Genomic DNA, 16,944 nt, shown 5'->3' with positions numbered 1-16,944 from the left:
GGAGCACACACACAACAGCACTTATGGATAGAAAGATTAAGGCTGTGGTTAAAAACCACTTGCTGGATAAGCATTAAGAGTTTTTTGCTGGCTGCCTAAGTCAACTGTAGGACAGATAATGAAGAAGCAGTTTTGCTGAGTGCCCATAGCTTGATTACACTATATACAGAGCACCGTCATTTGCGCTATATCCCTTTACTAAACACACATTAGCAATAGACAGCATCACAGCTTTTATTTGCCTACAATCTATTTCTAAAAAGCAGGTGACAAGTCAACTGAATAAAAAGTTTCAGTTCCTTGTAGCTTCAAATAGCACGAACAGAAAGCACAGCTAGACAATGCCCCTGTTAAATTACAGAGAGTTGGATGTTTTGATCTGGCTATGTTTTAACACAGGATCTTGAGCCATTTACAGGTCCAATAAACGGCTCCTGTCAGGATATAGCAATTGCTGTAGCAACATTCACGGGGGGCAAGAAGAGAATCACTTACAAGTTTGGGTGTCAGCATTTGCAGAATCTCATGCTCACTAACCTGGAAACCTTGAAAAACACCTACACTTCTCAGGGTATCAAATGAGAACCACCGCCACTTTTTATTTTCTGCTACTGCTCTGCCGTTTTGACCTAGCGCACCACAAAGCACAGGAAACCCATTTGGGGCCATTGTTGAAAGTTCCAAGGAAGAAATCCCTTCATTGGATCTAATCCATTGGTTTTGGCATCCGTCTGTCTCGGTAGACAGTAGGAGAGTATGCCTTCGAGGGTGAAGTCAAATGGTTGGAGTTGTAACACCTGCTGTGGTTGCAGAGACTGATAATGGAAGGGACATGTTTTGTTGCAGCTGGGGCAGATGAAGGCATCCGGTTTAGTTACTTACAGGTGCACCATGGGGTTTCTTTCGGCACTTTTCCCAGCAGTCACTCATCCTCTCGTAGACACACAATCTAATCCACAGATAGGGAAACTGTGGTTTTCCAGATTAAGAGTCTCACGCTGTACCGACTGCTCGTATGAGTCACAGCCAAGAATGCCAGTGGTCAGACATGACTGTAGCCCAACATCTGGAGGGCCCCAGGTTCCTCATCCCTGATTTAATCTGTTGAGGAAGATTAACCTTTTTTTCCAGTTTACAGGAGGGATTAAGATGGGTCAGAAACATACCAACTGTAAAAGCAGTTATTAGTAAAGCAACAGACTGACTTCAAGAGAGTGTAATTTCTTTCCATTAAGGGTGGAGAGGCTTCAGGCATGCTTTAGGTATAAGCAAGGCTGCCTACATTCCACACAAAAAAGATTTCAACATAACCTGACATCAGCTATCATTAAAGGAAAGAGGAAAAAACCAAGTTTCTAAACCTTTTGGATAGGAACCTCTCCCAAATATTGTACTGAGGACCCAAGATTAAGACAGAAAATCCCAAGCAGGGTTCTGTCGTGGACATGAATCAAGTTCCTCAAACTTCCCCCATAACTAGCACAAATCCAATGGTTGTTAACGGTTTCCCTCCAGATTACCCTTGCATCATTCTTAAATTCTAGACTCATGTCAAAGGTTAACAACTCAGAGCTGCCCCTCAACAGTATGGAGTGCATGAAACAAACGGGAAAATTACTCTAGAATGAACCAGTTTCAAAACCTCATTGTGGAAAGGTACATTTAATGGCAGCTATCAATCCTTTACCTAGAACTGCTCCAAAGAGAAAGTTAAGATCCAAACTAATTCATTAGCTGTGACATAGATTTCAAAGGATCTTAGGACAGTGGCTAGAGCAGATCTTGTGTATCTCTATATAGTTTATTGGAGTGCCTTAAACAGTTCATAGATCCTAAAGCATGAGTTCACATCCTTCACTGAACTTACTGGAAAAGGAATGGGCTTGAAAATGGCTGACAGCAATTTTGTACCAGAGACATTCATGTGTGTATGCATATGCATATTTTGAGGGCTAAGGCCCAGAAATACCATACTAACAATATCCGCAGTGGGGTCTTATCCCACCCTTCCTTAGCATTCCCAACCATCTTCATTATAAGGTGGCAGAGTAGCATTTATCAGAGTAGTGATTAACTTGCCAAGCCTCACTGAAGAATTAATTTTTAGAAAATAATTTACCCAGACATGTCGCCAGGCTCATAGTTCAACACTCCTCCATGAACTTTAAAAACAAACAAACATCCCACTTGTTAAAACTGACCCTGCCCCCTTATGAAAACGTAGCTCATTTCCACAATGGCATGACTTTGAAAGATTTAAGCTACATGTATAATTTAATTTCTCTGATGTAGAGGTCACATTTAAGTGCTTTTATATGGAAGACACAGGATAAGAGTCCAGCACAGAGAACAGAACGTTCAAGAAGTCTGAAAACATGCACAGCATGTCTACTCAGAAGTACCACTGAGTTAAATGGAGCACACTCTTCACATATTTCTGTATCCCAGGGGGTTGGGCTAGATGACCCTTGGGGTTTCCAAACTTTTATAAGAGCATATAGGATTGCAGGGTTGTGCAAGTCCCAGTGTGGGCAATGGAGCGATTTTTAGAAGTTTAAGCCCCTCCACCTCACTTAAAAGGCCAGTGGGATAAATGTGTAGGCCTTGTGGTGGAGCTTGGGGGCGAGAACTGGGTGGTATTCCTAAAAAAGGTGGTAGAAAAGATTTATTAAGTTTGGAAGAAACCCTGCTCTCACTACTTTGCCAACATTTGACCTATATACATACTACAGGACAACTAAAATTTAGTGGAACCAAATCACTTTTATTGGGCATTTGAGTTGCAACACAAAAAGAACAATAGATGGTTTTATACAGTTATGGACAATAGTATGGATAAACAAAAAACAAACAAACATGCACAGCTGAATAAGAAGGTAAGAGTCCCTGCTAAAGCATTCACGGGAGGTTTAGTTTTCACTGTCACTTTCTCCCAGGGTGTGCTTGTCAAAGAGATACTCTGCCATTCCAGATTTTGGTGCCCCCATCTTGCGCAAGTTGGTCACATGGTCACCCAGTTCTTTGATGGATTTGACTTGCTCATCCAAGTAGTGGGTCTCAATGAAGTCGCATAACTGGAAAATAAAACAATGTATTAGGCACACCACACTATCGATCCTGCCATCAAAGCAAAACAGTCTTCAAAACTATCATCAAGAAGTCAAGGTTTCCTGATGAAACCATGAGCAAAGTCAACAGTCAAGGTACTGCCAGTAATTAAAGCCTGGTTTGACCTTAAAATGCAGCTCTGCCTTCAGATTCTCTTTGAACAGATGTAGCACGCAAGTAGCGTGTGGGGTTTTTGTTTTTACCAACTCCCATTAAAGGAGAGCTGCTCAAGAATTAGAGCACGATCTACTACTTGATCCAGGCAGGGATGTACTCCATGCTAAAAATGAAAAATCTGTATCAATGAAGACCAAATTCTGTTGCATGTATAGACTATGCAGATTTTGCAATGTGTTTGCAGTTTTTGCTAGCTACTAAAGAAGTAAGGACTCTAAAGCCCCACCCCAGCCTCTAAAACAAAAGAAAAATATCTGAAAGCTTCTCACTTCTGCAATCTTAGTATGCAGTGCAAAAATACCTGGAAATATGTGGGCAGGCATAAAGGCTAAAATGGTCTCTTTAAATAAAAATAGCAAAAAATCTCATGGTGTCGAGTTCTCTACCCACATGAACACATTCTGTAGTCCCACGGCTTCTCTGAACACAGTTCCACCTACCAGCGTGGAATTCCAATTCAGCCCAGTTCTTTTACTGTTTCAAATTTCATTTACTTCTTGCTTTTTTTCAATCGCAGCAAGTATTTGAGCATATCATTTACAAAGACAAACATGCTATTTCCATTAATTTCCAACTTACATGGGGGTCATTTTTGTCAGTTGCCAGCTTGTGCAGTTCCAAAAGTGACTGGTTCACATTCTTTTCCAAGTGCAAAGCACACTCCATTGCTGTCAATCCACTCTCCCAGTCATCACGATCTGGTTTCTAATAAAAGCAAAGGAAACCACTCTCAAAGCTGAACCACTAGAATAACTAGGATTATTAGTACAGCATACACCTATCAGAATAACTGGCAGGTATTTACAGGACAAATTTAGGGCCCTTTATCTATGAATACACTTTAGATTAAATACTTCATTACAGGGCATGTTCCAGCGCAAAATGTGTCTATTGCAATGTCCTCCAGCTCCTGAAACTAACTGGCTGCTTCTAACCCGGCTCCTGGCACTGCCAGATTCCATCTACCTCTCCTCTCATCCCTAATAGCAAGGAAAGAGCAACAAAAACTACAGCAGCTAGCTAAGCATGCCCATAAACACCCAAATGCTCTGAAAGAGCCAAACGCCGATTTAAACTGCTCTTGATCACACTTCAAGTTACTTGTGATCAGACTTTCCCCTTACTTCCCCTGCCCCGCGATCAATATTTTTTCCTTTGACACAAGTCACTTGCTTTATCACCAAATACTGAAGTTATATGGAACGCCACGTATTTATCTGCAGATTAGAGCTGTTCCCTGTTTATTACATAATCACCAGAAGATTGGTTGATGTTGCAGTTTCCATGGCAACTAAATTCTCAAGCTGAATTTTCACTGCAGAACGAAGGGCATGTTCCATTTTGCACATATCTTTTAGCCAAGCACTGGTAACTCAAGACACCTCAAGCCACTTTAAGCTTGAAGGAACTTTTTCCTGGTCAGCTTGGCCAGCAAGACCACCTGCAAGTTGCAAAGGATTGTAGGAAATTCTAGGGAGCTAACACTTCATAGTGTACAGGCTAGGCCTGATGGGACCCACTTTTGGCCTGTGCAAACTGACCCTAACTTTCCTTTTTCATGCAGAGGTGGTAAAGGTGTATTTCAGAAAAGCTTGCCCTACAGTTAGATTTCAGCAGAGAAGGCACCACAATAACTGCCCTATGGCTCCTTGCCACACAGTCTGAAAACCACTACTTCAAAGCAAGATGTGATCAGCAACTACACATAGTGCTGCAGTTTATCTACTGCTGGACTGTACCAGTTCAGATTGGTCATGGGGAGGGAATCCAGTTTTGAATCGCCCTCATAACTCCATGCATAATTAAAATGTGAATGTTGGTGAGGGTGTTCTAGTTTCAAATTACAGGCAGCAAGGAATTTGTTTACACAAAGGGATATTTCCCCTCCCTCAACCCCACCCTGGTGTACAGGTATAATCTAGCAATGCTACATCCTATGAGGTCCGTTATTCATGAACTCTTCTTAAGTAGATTTAGCTTCTGTAACCTCTAGACTAGCTGTGGATTTTGCATTTAATGATACATTCAGTCTTTGGAAAGCATATTTTAGTTCTTTTCATAATTTTAATCTGGATCCCAGTCCAGGAAGCAACAGCGCTGTATTTACTACACTTTTACAACTCACTTTGATGTCCTGCAAGAAGATGCGGCCGCCTCTTTGGTTCTGCAACTTCATAAGTTTCTCTGCATGCTCACGCTCCTCGTGGGACTGGTGAAGGAAGTACTTGGCAAAGTTCTTCAGGGCCACATCATCACGGTCAAAATAGTAGGACTGAAAATAAAGTTCAGATTCATTAATTAGAATCAGGGAACCATGTATTTAACCATCAATGTTCATATCACTTGACATATGCAGGCAGGAACCTGCTGCTACTGGTTGGCAAATTTATTTTCCGACATGGCAGTTCTTGAAACTACTGATCGACTAATCTATCAAACTTGGCCACATTAAAGGTTTCCATTATTACTTGTTTCTGGTATACCACACATAGGCTCAAGGGTCTAGAAGCACTGGAGCTCCAGCCTCAGTCAAGCCATAACTAAAGTGACCTCAATGTGGAAAATCTAGTTGACTTTATTATTTAGCAGTAATGGTGAAAACAGCACAATGGTGCTTGCTGAACACTTAAAATGATTATCTTGTGGTCTAGGAGTAGGAAAATAACTATCAATGTGAATTATTGATAAGGCTAGTTATGAAATAAATCATGACACTCCAAAGCAGGATCGGAAACCTGTGGCTTCTTTGAGACCATGTTGTCTCAAGAATCCAGCCCTTTGTAGTCAGTTTTGAAAGTCTAAATCTAATCCGTCTAATACACTTGTAAAACATAGTCCAGGTGAATAAATTAGTTTTAACAGGACTCTGGAAGCTCCAACAGCAACTTTATAGGTTCTAGCTTGCTCAATTGTGTAATTTGGTTGTTTAAAGCAGTACTATTCATTTGCTTACAAGCTAGTTGTATGTTCCGTTCTACTTTCCAACTAACGCTGATAAAAGCTCTAGGGTTGAAGGAGTCATCCTAGTCCTTTAGCGGAGTTTGTAATATGGCAGCCTGCTTTAATTAATGCAAATTGAACTGTTAATGCATGTTGAAATAGGCAGGCCAATCTGTTATTTGCTTATTAGATGCTGCCAGACAAGTAATAAAGCTTGTTTTATTATACCAAGCAACGAGCAGTAGATTGCTCACACGTGGTCCACTTATCAAAGTTCTCAGCACATTACAGTACATTCTAGCACTCAAAACAGTGGGCACCAAGTGAGAGGCAAACATTTTCAAGCTAGGGTCAGAGAAATGGCTTGTAACTACACCTACACCCCAAACGACATACTGTTTGAAGCTTCATTGAAGAGTCTTAGCGTTAACAAGCCCACGAGTCCCACCCGCCGGCCCTCCTCCTGACAAGTTTAAGATAGCCATCTTGAAGTCCTACTGTTCTCCACGTTCACATAGGCTAGTACAACCAATAAAGTGGAAGCCTGTTTATACCAAACGTGTATGTGGAAGGACTGGTTAAAGATTAACTTTTAAAATGCAATCCCCTTTTATTCAGAGGTAAGCATACAACCAACTGCTTATTTGTGAGTCCGCCCCATGTTGCCTCCTAGCAGGGCTGTGTCAAACGGTGCCCCCAAAGCTGCTTTCTGCCCCCCTCACCGGTCCGGCAGCGCAGTGCCCAAACGTTTGCCAAACCCCAGCGGGCCCGGCCTGCCAACAGGGCCGCCCCCCCCCCCCCGCCAGTGGCGCAGAAGCTGCATTGACCTTTAAGCCGAGCACGGAGCATGACGGAAGGCCCCGCTGGGCGCGAGGCAGGGCGCGCCGCGATGCGCTTCTCGCTCCCGCCGCAGGTGCGCGCAGCAAAACTGCCGCTCAGCAGGAACGGAGAAGCAAGAAAACCGCTACAGCGCAGCGGGAGCGGATCAAACCTCCCGTCTCAGCACTGGGCTCCCAGCAGCGGCCAAACAAACAGCATAGAAATGCAAGCTTCGACTCCCGAGCCGATTCACACTCGGAACGCGTTGCGCAAGAGGTTGGCTGCTCCAGGGGAGGGGAAAAAAAGAAGGAACGGAGCGCCTTGCGGCTCCTCGGAAAATAACAAACCACCAGATTTATTACGACATGAGTAGCGAAGTAGCCCGCGGCTGAAAAAAACCTGTTGGGCCTTTTAAGGCGTCACAAGACGTTGCCGTTTTATGCTCCAACGGGCAGAGGGCAAGCCTCTCTGCACCGTCTGCAGAAGGGCAGCGGAGGGCTCGAAGGGCGCCGCGATCTCCTCGGGAAAGGAAACCGCTCGGTTGTTTACAGCGAGGAATCCCGAAGGGATCCGCCTGCAGGAGCACGCAGGCCTCGCTCGCCCTCCAAGGACAAGCCAATGCACGGCTAGTAAACAGAGACCGAGGCGGCGCCCCGGGGGAGGGGAGGGGAGGGAGCTCCAGCCGCCGCCGCCGCCGCCGCCGCTTCCATTTCCTTCGCCCCTGCCTCCAGCAAGGCACCATTCCCTGCTCCAGTTCAGGACCACCCCCTCCGCCCGCCTGCCCAGGTCGGAGCTCACCATGCTGAGATACACGTAGGAGGCGTAGAGCTCCAGGTTGATCTGCCGGTTGATGGCGGCTTCGCAGTCCTGGTGGTAGTTCTGGCGCACCTGGGAGGGAGACGAAGCCATGGCAGCGCGGCTGTAGGTGGTGCAGCAGGCGGAGGCGCGGAGGTCGGGTGGGCCCGAGCAGGGGTGGGTTCCGTCCAATCACTGTTGAAGCAGGAACCTCCTCGGCCGGGTCTGTCGGAACGTTCTAAAGCCCTGCGCTTTACGTAGCTGCCGTATATACCCGGACCCCGAGGCTGCGTCACAATCCGAGGCGGGGAAAGCTACGCCCACCGCCGCGCGAGGAGGGGGGCGGAGGGAAGGCAGGAGAGCTGCGCTCCGATCTCGCGCCTGAGGAGTAAGCGTGACGCAGCAGTTTTTCCGCGGCGAAGGGGGCAAGCGGCGGGAGCGAGGAGAAGGCTCCAGCTCCAGGGAGAAATCGCTGAGTCGTGGTGTTATTCGAAATTCAAATAAAAGTTGCATGCTGAAATATGGGAATGAAAGATCCGAAGGCAGTGGTACCCCATAGAGAAGGAAGCCAGTTAACGCATAACCCAAAACAGTGTGTACGTGAGCGCGCGCACATACACTTCTGGGAGTGTAACATCCATAGGAGCCAATTTCTAGGGGGCCCACCCCCCAATAAAAACTTTGAGGGGACCATTCAGATAGTGTGCGTGCGCTGCATCATGTGATCGATTATGCAGGGCGGGGCTTACGTGCCCGCCCCGCCCCCAATATTTTATTCCAAGTTGGCATCCCCAGTAACATCAAGAGACTGGAAAAATAGTGACACAAAAACTTCATCTCTTCTGAGAGAAGAATCATTGTGATGTAGTGCAATAGCTCTAAAAGTGGGTTGCAAGCCAGTGTTGGTAGTGCAAAGATCATCTCCAGCCTTCTCTGGGTGGTGGGCATCTTACCAGCTTGAAAGCAGAGTACCCAAGCAACTAGCTGTTGAATCAGTGTGTTCTTTCAATGCAAGGGGAGGTAGAGTGGCAACTGCCTTCTTGCAATTAAATTTTTATTTATTTATTTAAACTGTTTTTAATCCCACTCTTCAGAAGAAGAAGAGTGGGAGAAGGGGGAAAAGGAAACTCAAGACACCAGTTCTTAAAGTTACAGTTCTTTTAACAGGTCAATTATAACAGGCCTGGTAGCCTGAAGGAATGGCTATTGCTAGGTGACCCATGAAGGAGGAGAAGACTAGCCAAAGGTAGCTGGTCTCCCAGCAGAGCCGCTGAAATAGCCCTGTTGCCTTTTCTTTTTCACTACTGTAACCCGATGGAACAGGCAAGGCTAGGATGGTGTTCAGAGAGAGCCCAGAGACAACTGGTCTCTCAGAGCAGCTGATGGCCAGGTCGCAGCTTCTAGAGAGAGAAAACACTTATTCTTCTGTTTTAATGTGCGTTCACAGTTCCTGTAAATGTAGCACCTTCTTTTACAGCAGTGCTTTTTAGGGGTTCCTCAATCAAAAAGAGAGTTGGAAAAAACTGCTTTATAGCACTGTATACATTGCACACATACCTCACTCCTTGACAGGAGAAAATATAGCTGTGTACATACACAGTGCTCATTGTACATAAAACAGGCGTCAAGCCAAAATCAATAAGGCTCTTCTGTGAGGTCTGGTGATATGTTCTGCCAAATGATTTTTTAACAAACAAACCTCCAAGTATACATTTTCTTGAATGCGCCAGGAAACACCTTTTCACAATGATGCACTATATACTTCTTTTTTTATCGTCAAGTCATCTTCAGCATCCTTCACTTTTTCAGAATTTCAAAACACTGGCAGAATTGTGAAATTTAGTTCCCAAGTGACAAAGTCCTGAATCAGCCCCAGTAACGTACTAGTTGGAAGGGAAGCTGCAGAATCAGGTATGAATTCAGAAATGATTCGGAGAGTAGAAAAACACTGTGCAGTAATTATAAAATAGATGCCCTTAGTGGCTTTTGATTCCCTTTAAACTCTTGTATTACCAGGGTGTGTTGTCATAACTTGTAGACTGAAAGCCGGAACTTGTAGACTGAAAGCCGGAAAGAAGCAGCAGACTTCAAACTGGTACTAATTAAAAAGGTTTATTCTTGTCAAAGAGAGTAACAGGATAACTAAAGGATTTCAGTAGCAACTTGGTCAGGGTGATGCGATTTAATATTTCAAAAAAGGAAGCAACTCGCAACATGCTGAGTACAAATGATTGTGATTATTATTATTATTATTAAAATTTGTATACCACACCATCTGAAGATCACAGGGCAGTTAAATATTGACTGATTGTTTAGAAATGTCATGGTATCTAACATGTTTCAAGCTTCCGGGTTATGTGGCCGGCATGATAAGCCACTTCTGACGAACCAGAGCAGCGCACGGAAACGCTGTTTACCTTCCTGCCGGAGCAGTACCTATTTATCTACTTGCACTTCGTGCTTTCGAACTGCTGGGTTGGCAGGAGCAGGGACTGAGCAATAGGAGCTCACCCCATTGTGGGGATTCGAACCGCCGACTTTCTGATCAGCAAGCCCTAAGCTAAGCTCTGTGGTTTAACCCACAGTGCCACCTATTTGAAAGTCTTATTCCCTCATACGAAGCTCCCCAACATTTGAGATCTTCAGGGAAGGCCCTTCTATTGATCTTTCCACCTTCACAGGATCACTTGTGGACAGAGCCTTTTCGGTGGCTGCCCCCAGATTTTGGAACTCCCTCCCTAGAGAAGCTAGACTGGCTCTCTCTCCTCGTTGCCCTTCCGCAGGAAGGTGAAGAAGTTCTTGTTCCAACAGGCTTTGCTTTTAATGAAAGTGCTGGTGCTATGCTGTTTTTTTTTTTGTAATTTTTTGTATGTTTTTAATGGATTTTATATATGTATATAGTTTTGTTTATGTGTTTTTAGCCATTATTATTTTTAATTGTAAGCCACTTTGAGTTGCATCAGGGGAAAAGGTGAGGTATAAATATAACAACAACAACAACTTTAAAGCCATGCCCCCTTGCTGTAGTATCTGCCATCCATACAATTCACTAGTATATCACTTTGTCTGCCCTCCTAACATGTGGGAGTTCTAGACATTTGGTACACTTGTAGGAGCTCTCCTTATATGCACCAAATGCACAGCTGGCAAGGGACGCAGTCCAGGCATCTGTCAGCAGCAGATGGCCCTGCTTACCTGGTGACACCCTGGTCTCCTGCTCAACATGTGGGAAGGTTGTTTGTAAGAATTCTTCTAAAAGGAGAGGCCAATGGATGGCAGGAAGCGATAAGTAAGCAAAAGAGCTTTGGATGCTAAGTTTGAATTAGCCACCCATACGTTTGTCTGCAGTTCTCACAGAATAGCTTTGATCAGCAGAGCACTTTATGAATCTGACCTTACAGTGTGTTTTGAGAAGAAGCTTTTAGGCAGAGTAACTTTTTTTTAGTTTCTTTAGCTGTTTGTTTTGAATCTGACATGTCACCCAGACAGGAAATGAGTGTAAAAGTTCCATTGGGTAACTACCCGGGCTATCACTTGTAGAAACCCAATTACGTCAGGCAAACTATGCAATGCCCTGTAAGGAACTTTGTGCAACAATGAGGAAAAACAAACTACAGAAATATCACCTTGTGGTGAGTCTACAAAGTACTTAAGAGATTAGGAGAGCAAAACCTGGGTTTTGAAAATGCCTTTAAGAAAGCCAAATCACAGGAAAATGCTATGTCATGTTAAAGCCCAGAGTATTGAATATTAAGAAAGCAGACCTACACAATGCAGAATTAAAACCACAGTGGGAAGTGCCACAGAACCCCACTGGAAGATGAACCAAGTAGCGTTGGTCAATTACTCATCTTACATGACTCACAGGGGTGCTGGTAATAATTTGTACATTTTCTTGCACCATTCCCTTTGGCATAGGTCAGAATTAGGAAAGGTAATGCCTGCCACTGCCCTGTACTGTGAATGAGAAGCTATTGCTGCAACTCCATAAACCCTAATACATAAGCTGCTGTATACAGTGGTCAAGGTACTGTACTGCTGATAAATACTGGGCCACTTGTTGGAAGTGTCTGTAATGTCCAAAACCTGTATTGATTTGCCGAGCCATTTTTTTGTTCTCCAGGCCACAGATCCCGCTGGAAATGCTGACACTCTTATTTGCCAGAATGCAAGAGCCTTGCTGCGTCAGGCCAAAGGCCCATCTAGTCCAGAATGCTGTTCTCACACCAGCCAGCTTGAGCCACTGCCTCCTTTTGTTGTTGTTCTAGCAGTTCCCTTAGCCTCCTGGGCTGTCTGCAGGCAGGGAGATTGGAAAGCAGTCACCTTGGTGCTGATTTGCTGCCTCAAAAGTATTTCAACGTATGTAGGCACCACCTCACAAGGACCAGACCACCCTACACAACAGAGAGAACACTGTTGAGGGTTCAGTCCCAAGACGAGAAGCAGATGTCCCTCAGGCACTGAGCTGAGGTGTCAGAGGAAAAAATTCCAGAAGCTAAACACAAGAAGGCAAATGAGGGGGAAAGATATCTCTGTTGAAATGCCATTACGGAGACTTTCCACTCCCTATAACCACTTCAGCCCCCTTCCAGCTACTGTGCAAACACAACTGGTAAACAATGAGGCTGACTGGTAGGTCTGATGACTGTGGAAATCTTCGCTGCAAGTTAGTGAGAGAGTGCTGCTTGTTTTTAAACAGGGGCCGAACTAGGCAGTGTCATTAAATGCCGTATGACTCTGCCCTTCCTGTGTAATCTATTATGATTTTTAAATGTAAGCTGCAGCAGGGCTGGGGAATTGTTCAGAAGGCAGAAGTAGGGAGCTTTTCCCCTCCCTTGCTGAAGTCCTTTGAAGCTATTTGCATAGGGAGGAAAAAAAACCCTCTTTTGGCGCCAGAACCAGGGGCATTTAACCTTAGGTCTAGTTAAATATCAGCAGTTCCAAAAGACAAGCAGAGACAATAAAAACAGTCGGGAGTCCTCCTCCTCCTCAGTCGTTTCCTAATCCCCATCCATGTCCCTTCTCCTGCCCCCAATCCCTCGTGTGCTGTCAGTCCCTATTTTGTCCTACAACCATGCCCAAAAGCTGAGCTCACAGTGGCCATTCCACATTCTGCTCATTCAGGAGTCCACACTTATGCTCTTCATGTGATGAGGGGAAAGCCAGCATGTTGCAACTTGGGCATGTGGGATTTTTTTTAAAAAAGTTACACAAATGGGATTGAAACAGCTGTAGAATATGCAGGGGGGGGGACCAGCATCAGCTGAGAAGAAAAAGCCCCCACTTATCAGGAGAAAAGAGAAACACACTTCTTGTAAACAAAATCTGCCCTTTTTCCCTTATGGAGTATCCAAGAGCCCGTAGAGAGTCCTTAGGTGGGTTCCCTATTGGTAGGAGAAAATAACAGAGGCTAACCAGAGAATATTGAGAAACAAAGCAGCTAGTAAGCCTGATCTTTATCTGTTGCAACAGGGTGCTCCCCTCACCCGCAGGAAAGGAGGAAGACCCAGAACCAAAGTGTGCCTGCCCTTATATAGACATTTTAAATTCCCTGCCCTGGAGCTCAAGACCACCTCACCATGCATCATACATAAATCACAGAAGGGGTGTAACCCAAGACCACCCACCACAAACATCATACCTACATCACAGAAAAGGTGGTCTACAACAGAAATTTGAATGTTGTTGTTTTTCCTATCTGTCAGGTTATCTGATAATGCCTTACCTGATTGCCTTTCCTGGTAGTCTTCCCATTCCTATGAGTTGGTGATTTCCCAATTCCTGAGACAATGGGAAGGCTCCCTGACCCCCTCCCTCCTTGCAGAGAAAACATTTGGTCAGTTTGGGAGTCAAAATGGTTTCAGGTCAGTCTTCCTGTGCAGATCTATGTAGGTGCTTGGTTGGTACATTTATGAACATTTATTATATATATAAGACCTTAAATTTTATTATTACACACTCTTCATAAGGCAGAGTCTAGATAGCTTCGTCACACCAAAGAGCACAGTTTGGTTAACAGAGCTCAAATCTATAAAAAAAAGTCGGTCTCACATGCAAAAAAAGTAACAGAGTTCTTTGTCCCTTTATTCTGGCATAAGCTGTCACACAGGAATCGCCAACGGCGTGCCTTTCAGATGTTGCTGAGCCACAGCTCTCAACCGTGGGGACAATGCTCAGGGATAAGGAGAGTTGTAAGTTCAGCAACATCTGGAAAGCAGGAGCCATTTTTTGTTTTGCTTTGGCTAATGTTTATGGGAAGATTGCCAACAGTCCTCTTTGGGAAGGGGTGAGGCAAAGTGAGGGGAAGAAAAGGGACATCATCACTCCTCACTGAAATGTCAAGTTGTGTGCTAAATCCAAGTTAATTTTTGGTGTACTGACTAAAGACAACTAATCTCAGATTTCTAGTAAGGAATTAAAGGACATTTCTTTAGTAGCTGATTGATAGGGGCCCAGACTACAGGACATTCTAGCAAGACCTATTTATTCAGTTTGCTCTAGGTTTGACATACTTAACAAAACAAAGTTTTACTCTCATGAAAAGCCTTTACGCTACAACATTTTAGAACTCCCCTGGTGGTAGGGCTCTTGCGCTGGATTATCTCCTCATAACACTAACTCTGTCAGAATAGAGTCTATTGATGAATCTTGTTTCACCATTTTGGAAACATCATTCCACATAATATATCCAATACCACAAACAATTGCCAGAAGGCCCTTGGAACTGGACATCAGTGTTCTGGCTGAACGATGGGAATGGAGACGCTCCTTCAGGTATACAGGGCTGAGGCTTGAACAAGCTTTCGAGTAACCTAGCTTGGAACACTTTGTTAAGTTGGATGATACACAAAAGCAGGGGTGGGCGATGAATAGAACAACAAGAACAAAAAGTACTAGACTTATGGCAGGCAATCTACTGCATTTGCAGCACCCTTTCTTCCTCAGTCTATCATCAGCTGAAAGACTTGGGTGCCTTGTCCTTAAAGCCCTTACATATTGTCGAGTCCCCCAACTTTTGGAGTCGGGGGGCAATTTGAAAATCTAATAAACTGTTGAGGACACAAGAAGATACCCACTTTGCAGAAGAAAAACTGGTGATGTTCAGAACTCCTATGTAGCAGACAAAACACCTACACATCCAAATCAAGTAAGAGACAAAAGAGGAAGAGAACCCCCCCCCCCAAGAAACATGTAACTTCCCCAAACAAAAATAGACACAATGCTGTTCATAAATAACTGGGAGGAGCCAGGGCTTTTTCGGCTGCGGCTCCAACCTGGTGGAACGCTCTGTCACAAGAGACAAGGGCCCTGCAGGACTTGACATCTTTCCGCAGGGCCTGCAAGACAGAGCTGTTCCACCTGGCATTTGGTCAGGGCGCAGCCTGACCCCCTCCTCTGGCAATCTTTACAAAGCTTTAGTTTATGGTTGCCATCAATTTTGATTTTAATTCATTTTTATAATGTTTTATAATGTCACACTGTTTTAATGTTGTTAGCCGCCCTGAGCCCGGCTTCAGCTGGGGAGGGCGGGATATAAATAAAATTTATTATTATTATTATTATTATTATTATTATTATTATTATAGAGGGTTCAACAGAGTGGAACTATAGCATGGAACTTCAACCGGTGCCACACAGTTTGATCATATTACACCAATTTTGCATCAGACACTTTAGTTACTCATTCCCAGGCTCAACTGAAAGGACTGGTACTGGCTTCTAAAGCCCTGAATGGTGTGGGACCAGGTTAGCTGAAGGACTACCAACACCATGGATGGGGAACCTCCATTCACAGCACAATGCAAGCCCCAAGGATCCACTGATACTTGGGTTTGAGTGTTTTGCACATAGAGCTATACAAGCCCTACAAAGCTGCTGATGGTCAGAGATCCCCCCCCCCAAGTTTTTTTTTTATTAGATTTCTTATTAGCTCTTCACTGTATGGTTCCAGGGTGGGTAACTGCAGTACATTCATGCAAACAAGTAAAACAGTTTATATAATATTATAAAAGCCAAATAAAACGATTTCAAGCAAAAGCAATAAGCTTCAGAAAAATGTCAAGGGACCTAGGAATAGAGTTAGAAAGCCACTACTCTCTATCTTTCACCAAAAATCATTATTCCACTCTTAGGTATATTCCGAATAAATGTGTAGTTTTACTAGCTTTCATAGGAGGATACAGTAGGGAATTCAAATCTGACTTATTGCACACTTGGCCAGTTTGTAATGAGAGAGCTTCTGGGTGGTTGCACTAGGCCCCTTAGGGACTGACTGTTCCATCTGTGTGCATCTTCATATGCATTTCTGAACATGTCAGCATATATTACAAACTTTAGCTAGGTATCAAATCATTTTTTTCCAGGTGATATTAGTCATTCATCGTATTATGGAGCCAACAGACATACGGTAATTACCATCTTGCCAAGGCCCTCTTAGGCTGGCAGGCATTCATGCTGTAGCACTTCCTCAAGTCATGTGCACAGAAGCAATACTAACCCTCTGTAATTATCACTAGGAGAAACACAAAGAAGCACAGCTTGGGAGAACAAGAGCTGCAGATTCAGTCATCACAGTTTAGCAAGCGGTTGCTGATGGAAAGAGCTACATCTCACTCTTCAGAAACTCATTTGAGTGAGCGGCAGATCCTTCATGACTGGGTTGGTGCAAGGCGTGCACACACACACACACACACACACACCAGTCTAGGGGGTAAACGGTAGAATCATTACAGAGTTCTTTGGAAATGCAAAGGTTGGCAAAAGGATACTCATTGCTCAGGAGGCAGTGCTCTTGTAGATCAGTGTTTCCCAACCTTGGGCCTCCAGCTGTTTTTGGACTACAATTCCCATCATCCCTTGCCACTGGTCTTGCTAGTCAGGGATGATGGGAGTTGTAGTTCAAAAACAGCTGGAGGCCCAAGGTTGGGAAACACTGTTAATTGCTGTGCACATCCTTTCAATTCAGCTCTAGGAAAAGGAGCAAAGCACCTTCAATCCTGTGCCATTACTAATGACTTCCAAAAGAGCCAGTATTTCAAGTGCATTACAACTGAGCAATTGTTATTCACCCAAAATTGTGTAAGTAGTAGAGAATAAGGAAACACA

General features: G+C 44.2%; 1 protein-coding gene and 1 long non-coding RNA gene across 2 annotated transcripts; one reads left to right on the top strand and one right to left on the bottom strand.

The window, feature by feature from the left end:
- Positions 1-2,743: 2,743 nt before the first annotated feature.
- On the bottom strand, positions 2,744-8,090 carry FTH1 (ferritin heavy chain 1). Its single transcript, XM_079953787.1, has 4 exons — positions 7,843-8,090; positions 5,411-5,557; positions 3,865-3,990; positions 2,744-3,074 (listed from the first exon to the last, which is right to left on the bottom strand). The coding sequence occupies exons 1-4, from the start codon at positions 7,951-7,953 to the stop codon at positions 2,910-2,912; spliced, it is 549 nt and encodes a 182-aa protein (XP_079809913.1). The 5' UTR covers positions 7,954-8,090; the 3' UTR covers positions 2,744-2,909.
- Positions 8,091-8,212: 122 nt separating this feature from the next.
- LOC307203179 lies at positions 8,213-12,462 on the top strand. The gene is made up of 2 exons (XR_013833145.1): positions 8,213-9,750; positions 11,963-12,462. It is a non-coding gene; the product is annotated as an uncharacterized lncRNA (long non-coding RNA).
- Positions 12,463-16,944: the final 4,482 nt, after the last annotated feature.

This window comes from Podarcis cretensis, assembly GCF_951804945.1.
Source record: "Podarcis cretensis genome assembly, chromosome: 1".
NCBI classification, from domain to species: domain Eukaryota; kingdom Metazoa; phylum Chordata; class Lepidosauria; order Squamata; family Lacertidae; genus Podarcis; species Podarcis cretensis.
This window is presented reverse-complemented; position numbering and strand designations above follow the sequence as displayed.